The 10,943-nt window shown below is 44.7% G+C and overlaps 1 protein-coding gene across 1 annotated transcript in view; it reads right to left on the reverse strand.

The window, feature by feature from the left end:
• SNX25 (sorting nexin 25) overlaps nt 1–5,625 on the reverse strand; it is a 91,378-nt gene extending 85,753 nt beyond the window's left edge. Inside the window, exon 1 of the mRNA XM_072862575.1 lies at nt 4,862–5,625. Within this exon, the coding sequence (XP_072718676.1) occupies nt 4,862–5,308 (447 nt within the window). The 5' untranslated portion in view covers nt 5,309–5,625. The remainder of the gene's footprint in view (nt 1–4,861) is intronic.
• Between the last annotated feature and the right edge of the window lie 5,318 nt (nt 5,626–10,943).

The raw sequence follows: 10,943 nt of genomic DNA on the forward strand, positions 1-10,943 counted from the left end.
AATGTCAGATTCACAAAAAGTCCGCGTTCAAGGATGGAACAAGCCTTTAGGAACATAAAACATGGTCACATGTCTCCCTCAGAAAGTAAGAAGAAACTATTTCTGAAAATTGAGAGCTACTAAACAGAAGTGAACAAGAATGACCAAATATGTCAGGAGCCAAGTTTTAAAGAAATACTCAAAATCACTGGTAACTGTTAATCATAGGAAACTACAACCAGGACATTAGAATCAGTGTACCCTTTTCGATGGAAAAAACCAATGTTTATTACCTTTCTGCTAGTGCTGCAAGACAGGGTAGGTAGATAATTCTCTATACAGAGTATCAACCATTTAATCTGAATTTAAAATGCGGGACTTAAAGCTAATAAACTAATCCTTGGTTTTTGCATTATTTAAATGAAGTTGATAACCCAACTCTCTATTATTCAGAGTTTTTGCTTTGAATCAGAGTCAAAACACTATGCTGAAAAGAAAACTCTGTCCTGCCAGTTTTTTTGGCAGAGAAACAACTCACACTGGAAATGTGGGAAAATGTGTTTTCCTTCCCCTTCCCACTAACTTGGTTAACATGGTTCTTCATACGAGTCAAAGCCATCTCCCCTACAACCACACAAGTTAACAGCCATGTAGGGAACAAGCTTGAATTTATAAAGGTGACACATGTTCTAACACGTCTCTTCAAGGGCTATCTTTGGTGTGAGCAACTCCACTGATACTTGAAAAGTGAAAATCCCCTTTCAGACAGACATTTTTATGAAAGTACAACTGGGTCACCATGCCTTTTTGCCATCTTGCATTTTGCTGTCCTCCTCTACCACAAATAATCTTGTCCTAAAACAGCTCCTGAGAAATGCTGAAAAATACCTGACAATAACATAATGTACGATTTCAAGGTGTCGTTCGATTCCCACTATTTCAATATCAATAGAAACCATTTACCAATATTGTTAATTTAAATACTTGGAGGCATTAATAAGTAAAACAATATTATGAGTTGCCTGTACACCTCTCTTCCCTTCTCTTTCCAATGAAAATATAAAAGAACACTGGAAGAAATACAAAGCTTTAAGTGGAAGCCAGAAGACTGCCCAGATACACCTTGTGATCAGAGCTCTCACATACAGGAAGACTATGTTGAAAGCAGACCTCATCGTGGTGATATAAAGTGCACACCTTGCTTTGCAGTTCTCAGCGGATTTCAAATGCTCTTGCTCAGATACCCGACTTTAGCAGAAAGTCTTCACCTTTCAAGTCCCAAAGGGGTTACACAAACAATAGTTAGGACAAAGCACAGCTTCACATTTGGAAAGATGGCTTCTCTAGTAGCAAGTTCAAGCAAAATGAAAAAAGGCATACACCTTGCTCTTCTGAAGTCGGAACCTGCAACACAGCACTTCCTCACCCAAGTTACTCACTTGCATGAACAGGTCCATGAAAATCAACAGCACTAAACTCACATTGTAAGCGCTTACAGAATTGAGAACTTACAAAGAACTCCCTTTTTTCAGCACAGCATAAGGAACTTGATCCAAGTCCCTTTGAAGTTGATCAAGAGTACTCCCACGCACTTTCCAAGAGGTGAGCCTGACTCTCACTAGAGTAAATACTTACTACTGAATACTTAGTGTTTCTTCATTTGTTAACCTCAATGTGAAAATCACTCAAAGAACGAAAAATGAACCTATCTGCCTTGAGTTTGTGTACATCTGACACATGCAGAGCAAGATGCCAGCCATAAGACTTTATCCTAAAAAAAAAAAAGGCAAAATCCCACAAACACTTAAAATTATTAGGCCAACAGAAGGTTCTTCCTTATTCTTGAGGAAAAGACACAACAAGGCTGAAGAAATTATTTGCTTTACAGTCATCCTACTACTGGCTCCCAGAAAAGACAAGACAACAGAATCATATGGCTCTATGAAAAATGGGAGAGTAACAACTCAATGATAATAAAGCACTGTAAATACAGAAGGATGTATAATAAAAAGATTAACCTACAAATTTTTCAAAGAGAAATGTATGTAGGAAACTTTGCAATAAACATTTTAGTTGAATGGCCTACATTTCTATATGCTGGCTATATAGACACTATGATTTTCTTCACCTATTTGTGCTGAAGCACCAATTAGGAAATCTGCTGAACATATACAAAACTGTGTTCAGAAAAAGTATGGCAAGGAGCTTTGCAGCCCTGAAGCCATTTTGTATCAGAAAGAAATCAACAAAACTGTGAATTGAAGGCATGAGAAACCCAAATAAAATGCCTGGAATTACAGCTTCTAAATAGAAAGGGACTTTTTTGACAGTCCCTTTCATACAGCCAGGTTAAATTTTGAGAACAGTGCAAAGAGGGGGGAAAGAAAAATTTTAACTGAATCAGGCAGAGGGTAAAGAAACAATGCCAGAAAAAGGGTTGCAGCAGGTACTGCTGCTTTAGCAGTGACTTTTAAATACCAGATTTCCATTCCCTTCTGAAACAACGAACACATACCATAGAGCTACAATAAATCCAAACACCACATACTAGACCACACAAAGCAAAAACAGGTATGCACTATTTACATATATGAATCCAATGGATGGACACAATAGGAGAACAACTTGAAGAGAAACAGGCAGGAACATACCACAAAAAGAAAGTGCATGTTGTACAGTAACCAAAGTGACTGTATTTGTCTCTGGACAGTTCTCGTTTCACTCCTGTTCAGTGAGCTTATGTGTTATGTTTTTCACAAAGGGGGAGAGAAAGAGAGCAATAAATTTAATTTTTTTCTTAAAGTCTCGGCTTCCCAAATTAAATCGATTTTCATTGTTTAGCTTTTTCACAAATCTGCAAGTTGCTCGTCATTGCAGCAGCAGGGAGATTTCAGTTATTAAGTTTATATAAAGATTTTTTTGTACTATGTATACAATACGTTCTCCTCAAAGTAAATTAACACACATCCAGATGTTCAGATAAGTATACCAGCACATAAATGTCACTGGAGCTATGGCATTATCACTGAAATAATTAATCTTGCAAATCTGAAGGCAACGGGAATTTATTACTGATGCATTTTTCTTTTTTTTTTTCCTTTTCTTTTTTTCCCAGTTGGTGTAAGGTAGTTGAATGGTGAAATACAAAAGCATATAGTCTTTTACTACTCAGGTGCTTACGTACTTAATACACATTTGTTCCTCAGCATTCCTCCAACAAAAACGAGCTGAACAATCCCTATCTGTACCCACTTACTACATACAGAACAGGTACCTTCTGCTTATCACTTGACTTTGTGTGTTACATCTTCTCACTTCCCCATATCCCACTTCTAACGCTCATACACACTGTTTATTCTTCACTCCCTTCAAAAAGCTGAGTATGATGTTGAGTCTTCAAAGCGAAGAGGATTTAAAAAAAAGTCTACCGAGAAAACAAAACGAGTATCACACACACCCACTGCCACAAACAGATCCTGAATGCACCTTTGTGAGTTGTATTTTTTAAGTCACCCACCCTTAGCTAAACAATCCCTTCTACTGACAATAATGTCCTGCCAGTTTCCATTAAATGCAGGCCTGGAAAAATGTACTGCTCTCAAACACAGGCTCTTTCCCTCCCTAGGTCAAAGAATGAAGGGATAAACCACTACTACAGGTCGTTAGCTGATTTGATTGACAAGACGGAAAGACAGCGAACTGTATCAGCAAGTGATTTCTAACAGGTTCTCTGCCCTGCCAGCACCCTCTGCTTTCTGCAAATTCAGCTGCACCAACTGCAGCCCCAGAAACACAGAAGTGACAGCATTATTTACTTGCTGCTAACAAGAAGAGTGCATGTACTAAACGTAATGAACTGGGTCACCAGAACAGCTAGGCTGTACACCAAGGTGGCACAAATTATGCTCCTTATTCTTTGCAGAGCACTCTCAGGTATCCTACATAACTATCAAAGTGAAATAGCACTTAGGTGGTACTGTCTACTGCTGCAGCACTTCACGTGCTAACACACCCCACTAAGGTCTACAACTGACTGGTGAGGAGCCAAGGGCACCTGACCAGAGTCACCGGCTGTGATGTCAAACACCACATCCCTGTGACCTGTGGGCAGAGCGGGAGTGCAGGCAGACCCTCATCTCCAGCAGCAGTTTTTCAGGCCTGTCTAGGATCAGCTCCGGAGTGTTGGATGACTTGATAGGGGGTGGGGGTGTGGCTGGGAGGAAAGTTATTTAGACCAGTACCTGTAGTCAGTCTCCAGATACCTTGTGCTACCAGTCCCGTTCCGAAGAAACCAGAAAATACTAAGCAGTGAGCTACAAAGAGCTCATGAACACGATGAACTACATTTTAGAGGTACAGAAAATTAACTTATCTTTCACACGGAGGTCTGCAGCGGTTTGAGAACACGTTGGCACTTCCTCAAGGCGTAATGATAATGCTATCTGAAGCTGCCCAACTTCAGAGCATGCATTTAAGCAACGCTATGCTGGCTCTTTGAGCACGTCTCTCCCTTCTACTAATGACATCTCAACTGAAGGAGCAGAAAAGGATTTGAGACACAGCCAACAACAAACTGCTGTACGAGCATTCCCGCAATCCAAAGACCTCTCTCAGAGCAAAGTCTTGATTTTTCCTGTACGCCTGCTACCCTCCCGCACAACTTTTCCCATTTAAAGCCCCGACGAAGAGCAGAGTGGGCAGGCTACTGCGGCCCAGGGAGGACAACAGGACACCGGGTTTGGGTGGCCTGGCGCTCCGCGGCGGAGCGAGGGCTGCACCACCTCCGGTCCCCCTCCTTTCCGCTCTCCCGCCGGCGGGAAGGGGAGGGCGCGCCGCGACCGCCGCTCGCCCCGCTCCGCTCCGCTCCCCTCCCGCTACTTACCCCCGCGACCCGCAGGACCGGAGCTGCGGCGGCGAAGTCCGGCGGCGGCAGGCGGCGGCGGCCACGACACATCAGGACGATCAGGGTGCCCAGCGCGGCGGCAGCGGCGGCGCAGCCCGCGTAGAGGGCGAGGCGCAGCAGCAGCAGGGCCAGGCACGGCGGCCCGCCGCCCCCCGCCTCGGCCCGCTCCTGCCCCAGGTGGGCGACGGATACGGCCAGCAGCCCCAGCCCCGCCGCCAGCACGAAGCGGGACGAGCCGGGATCCTCGTCCTCCTCGTCTTCCGCCGCCTCCTCCTCGCCGCCGCCGGCCACAGCGGCGGCCGCCGGGGCGCTGCGGCGGCCAGCCTCGCCGCCGGGGCCGTGTGAGCCCAGCGGGCCGGGGGCGGCGGCCCCCGCCGCCTCGGGCTGCGCGGCCGTGCTGCTAGTGCTGTCGGCACCGGGGAACATGCTGCTCCTGGCGCCGCTGGGAGCAAGAGCATCTCCCGCCACGGCAGCCCCCTGCGAAGGTCGCCGCTCCCGGGGCCCCCCCTCTCCTCCTCCGCCGCCTCCGCCGCCGCCCGCCGCCGCCACTGGCACCGCTGCGGCCGCCGGGGGAGCCGGAGCTCATGCCCGGCAGCGGGCGGGTGCACGGCGGCCCGGCCGCTTCCTGGCGGCTGCTGAGAGGGCAGCGCTGCCCGCCGGTGGGCGACGGGAGCCGAGCGCCGTGGCGGCAGCCGCGAAGGCCCCGCCGCGCCGCTCGGTGTCCGGCAGGGGGAGGGGAGGAGGCGGGGGCGGTGCCTGGCGGGCGGGCCGGCCGGGGACATGTGCGCCCGCCGCGCCGCCCCACGGCGGGGCTCGGACCGGCTGCCGTGCGCTGGGGTCGGCGCTGCGGGGCTCCGCCGTGGCGGGGCGCGGACGCGTCCCCACGCAGAGGACAGGGAAGAGGTACGCTCGGACGAAAGGCGGAGGGGAAGGTGCCTCCCCGCGGAGATCCCCACCGGCTGTGGCGTGGAGCCGGGTCCCGCGGAAAGCTACCGGGCGGCCCTCCGGTAGCTGGGGGGCTGCAGCCCGCAGGCCGCGGCTCGGCCGAGCGGGGCCCGGGATGGTCTGACTGCAGCACGGAGGCCCTGGCCTGAGCTCAGGACAAAGCCTTGACCTGGGGCATCTGTGAGGCCCAGACCCCCTCCTGAGTGAGGGCTGTACGCACCCCTCTGCCTGCACCCCTTTGATCGGCCAAAGGAGACCATAAATAACTGGATTTTGGAAATAAAAAGTTGCTGGAACAGCGATTGAAATGATGCAACAGTGATTCTGCAAAACCCAGCCCCACTACCCCAAACGAAGCCTGCCAGTACTCCCATCGCTACCCTCCCTCCGCGGGTCTGATGTTTTATAACTGCTTGCGGCAGATTCTGAGAACCAATTCCTTGTATGGCAAAGGCCTTGCCATATTTCAGCCGTGCTCGGGATGCATGTCCACCTTGACATAGGCGTGGTGCAATTACAGCTCCTCTGAATTTGCAGGTTTGTAGCAGCTACCGACCACAGCCAAAGTGGGAGGCCTTGATCTCTTTGTAGTAGGAGTAAAGGGCAATGCTGTCCTTAAGGAAGCCAGACTCTGCAAAAGTGGATTTACAAGCATTTACTCATGGGCTTCATTTTAAGAGCAGATATCCCATTAAGGAAGTTAAGCACTGTAGAAGCGTTTACAGGTATTGAGACTTCTGGGAAGCACTTTTCAGATCGCCACTACTCCGGCGGTCTTTATGTGCAAAATAGCCCTGAATGTTATCTTTTAAACAACAGCTATTGGTGCTGAGGTTGGAGTCCTTTTGATTATTCATGTTCCGTAAAACTTCTGTAAAAAGTTACTTCTGTAAAATGAACAATACTAGCCCGATGAAGGAAAAGTATGAATACCAAGGCCCTGATCTTGTGAATGTTTACCTTTCTGTATAACTTCAAGAGCACAACTAGCACCGTTTTAAAACCAGGCACCAAACTTTCCCACGCTTCTGTGATACCAAGTGAGCCAAGGCACTGAGCAGGAATAGTACAGGTGTCCAAAAGGTCCAGTTACAGCCTGGCACTGTGCTCTAACGGTGCGTCGGCTGTCAGCAGAACTGGAATGGAAACGTGCGCAGTACAGGCACGGAGCTAGTCGGGATTCTAAGTTATAACAAATGTTTTACTCCACCACAGCATTTTCTAAAGTAGTTCTAACCTAACCCACAGTGTCTGATGGTATGGCCTGACTCCATATATACATGCCTTTATCTATTAGAGGTTTGCATAGAAATGTATTTCCTCTTAAAATCCCAAAGTAGTTTTGGAGCGATTTTCGCTTCCATTTTAGTCACTGACCAAAAGAGACACTGCTCCTTAATCTGATCCAAAGTCCTTTCAGTAACTTAAATACAATTTTATTACACAGTTTATTCTATTTAGTGGATACTAAATTGCACAAAGACCTTTTAAATGCTGGCTCAGACCATTCACAGTGTGTCCAAAATTGATCATTTAAGTAATGTCTCTAATGTGATTAAAGGTGAAAATCATCATATCATAGTAGTGAAAATACTATTGCAATGACAGTCTATTCCCATGCGAACTACCATGTGCCAAAACATCCTGATGCTTCACCGAAGGGCGTGGGAAACACAGTTCGTTCAATACATGTGATCATTAAGACCAACAGAGAGATTCTTGCAGAGTCTGAAAGCTTTTGGGTAAGGCCCAAGATTCCAGAAGGTTTCCTATGAAGTTATTTTATTCTCATCAGGTAGAAAACAAAAAGCAAAGATCCATCTCCCAGCACACACTTTATTCCTCACAGATTTCAGAAAATACAGGGCTTTGGACTGAATTCAAGATCTATTCTGGGATCTTCATAAGGATCCACACAAGAAACCAGACAGAGTGTGTAGAGGCCTTCTACTGCAAATGCATTCAGGAAACTGCCTGGGCCTCTGTCAAAACTACTTAAGGGAACTGGACTTTTAAATTAACCTGAAGCAGAGGATGTAATGTTGTTAGTCCTGTGTAAACAGAGATTATTTTCTTATTAGAATGTTAATTCTCAGAAGTGGAGAGGAAGGTAAAAAAATAAACCTACCTGCAATAACGGTTTAGTCCTGCAGTGCTTACGCACAAAAACAGTTCTTGTCTGAATGAGTAATCCCACCAATTTTAGCTAGGATTTACACATCGTACCCTGAATTAGATATGTCTAAATCAACTCAAGTGTGTATCCATAGAGCTAGAGGGAGATTTGATTGTTTTTCTTTTAGTTTTTAATAAGATTCTATGACTTTTCAACCCGAGGTACAATTCCTAATATTCTAGATGACATCCTAGCTACACTGAAGTCAATGGCAATTTTCAAGTTCACCTCAGTGTTATTTGAACTTCCCCTTTTGTACTTCAAAAATTACTTTTCTGTACAAGACAAAAGGACTTCAGAGGTCAATTTTTGAACCAGGGGTTATTTTATTCTTTTTCTGTAACTATTTACTCAGTCATGGAACTAGTTTATGAGATAAGAGATTCGAACTCTACCTTATTCAAGCATTACAGCAAATATCTTTCCTACAAATACAAGACTATTTCAATCTCATTTTAAAACAGAAATGATGTCTGATATGGGGGGAGAGTCAGCATCTTCACTTCGTTCCTTTGAGCTAGGAGTGTAATTTACCTGTTTATAACATACCCTAGACAAAGCCCCACTGGTTTGAACACACTTTTACATCTGTCTTTAGTGACAGTCGTGCAACTTTCACCTTCACAGTACTACAAACTTTAAACTTCAATAAATTTGCACCTTTAAAATGTTTAGACAAGCCTAAAATGAATACTTTCCTAAAGGCTTTTTCACGTTTACTTTCTGTTTTGTGAGCCTTTCTGGCTCAGATCACATTGCTATAAAGCTTAGCAATTTACCATTTCCCAATTAAAATAGAAATTTACATTATAGGCAAAAAAAGGTGTGTAAAGCCCATACTTAGTTTACATTTTTAGCATACTTACAACTTTGAATGAATTACATGCTTTTTCATAACTGCTGTGGTGCTACATTGTAGTTGCAGTCATGTTAAGAGTTTACAGAAATTCCTAAAAGCCTCTTGGGCACAAAACCCAGAAGCGCTCATGAACTTTTAAACCTGGGGGTATGGAAGAGTGATAACTAACGTATTAGAAACAATCATAGGAAAGAGCAAAAACGAATTTACTGGATAGTGAATGGTGTTGATTTCATGAACCCTAGCTAATAGAGCAAGAGAAAAGGAGATTATCTGTTATACTTCTCAGTATCTTAAATCTTGTTTGACACCTTTCAAAAAAATCAAGAAGATGATTGTGATTATTTCTCAAAGGCTTGTAGAATGAAGGGGCTCAAAACTGTCCACCTTTTTTGCCTTTTAAAACTTTCCCTGCAATGGTAGATGCTTTGGACTTGACTGAAAATGTAAAATGCAGATGCATTTCAGTGGAAACCATATAAAGAGTCTGTCTCTATAAAAGCCAACATAGTTTGTCTGATAAAACTTTACCTTGATGTTTATATATTACAACTGCAAAACTTCTACTTACACAGTTTTTTTCTCCTTACAAGAATGTAATTTGTAAAGACATTATCATATAGACTTACTTAAAATTAGTTGAACCGCTTTCAGAAGATAACTATTAATTCTGTTGCCCACATTTCTACAAAATATGTAAGTTAGACTAATATTAACTGATTCGATTTTTTGCTACACCTTTTTGAGACAGTGGTATTGTATTTTGCCTATTTGCAGATAGGAACCTGACACACAGGAAAAAAAAGAAGGACAAAAGCACCCATTTAGTGTCCAATGTGAGGTACCTAAGACAAAATTTTTTGAGTGCTCAGCATTTTGTAGCACTTGATGTTTTCCAAATACAGCCTGCATTGATTTTAGCTGAAGTTGTGATTATTCAACATTTCAACAGTGAGTTGAATAAGGTTCCACATAATTTGCAGTCCACATAATTTGCAGAACCTCCATTAATCACTGTGTAGCACAAGTAGGACTAGACTCTGGTCAACGTAGAGACAGTCAGTTGTCTTAATCAAGAGATTTTCTTTCTTTTCTGTAGTGTTCTGACACATTCACTATAGGTATTTAAAAATATGTGTGTATATATATATACACGCACATACATACATACATATGTGCCTCTGTGTGTGTGTGTGTGTTCAAGTGTCAAGTGAAATAGGGCCATACACAACAGTTGTCTTGGCTGCACAGCCCCTACTCAACTCAAAATTCGATATGCTCAGAAAAAAACATGTGATCACGTCATTAAAGCTTTTTCATGATGAACAATGGGGCCAAAGTAAAGTTGAATTTTTATTTTTGAATGTGTGGATCAGTAATCTAGAAGTCTTTCTTTTCACATAATTCTTTGCTACTTTGTTAAAAAGTAACATTATTATTATTAAAGAAATGCCAAGGTCTGATACTGCAACTGACCCTTTCTAAAGAGCTGAAACCTTTCCCACCCTTACACAGGACACTACCACTTCCCGGTGGCAGACCACTAGTAGGTAGTCACCACTTACCTAGTCAGTGCTAGAAGTAACGAAACGCTCCCTGAAGGCTTCATCCATGTTTCTGCAATACTTATACTGAGATTCAAGGATGCTGAGATCAGGTTCACTCAGGGAAAGGTCCTGATCCAAACCCAAAGATTTGGGTCAGATGTCCCTAGAGGCCGTCCAGATCAGTTCACCCACTCCATTTCCGCAGGACATGTCACTCGGTGCTGCAGCCTAGCCACTATAATTTGGGGGCCCATCTCCTCGACCTGGGGTCCTGTTGCCTTAACATGGGGCACCATCACCGCAAGGTGAGTCACTGTCACCTCAGCTTGGGGCACCATCCCCTCAAACTGGGGCACTATGCCCTCCACATGGGCTGCCAGCACCTCAACCAGGAGTGCCATCATCTCAACCTGGAGCACCATCACCTCAATCTGGGGCACTGTTTGTTACCCAAGATGGAAAACCATCACCTCAGCATGGGGCCTCATTGCCTCAACCTGGGACACCGTTTTCTCACCCTGGGATACCATCACC

Source organism: Ciconia boyciana, chromosome 5 (assembly GCF_034638445.1).
Source record: "Ciconia boyciana chromosome 5, ASM3463844v1, whole genome shotgun sequence".
NCBI classification, from domain to species: Eukaryota; Metazoa; Chordata; class Aves; order Ciconiiformes; family Ciconiidae; genus Ciconia; species Ciconia boyciana.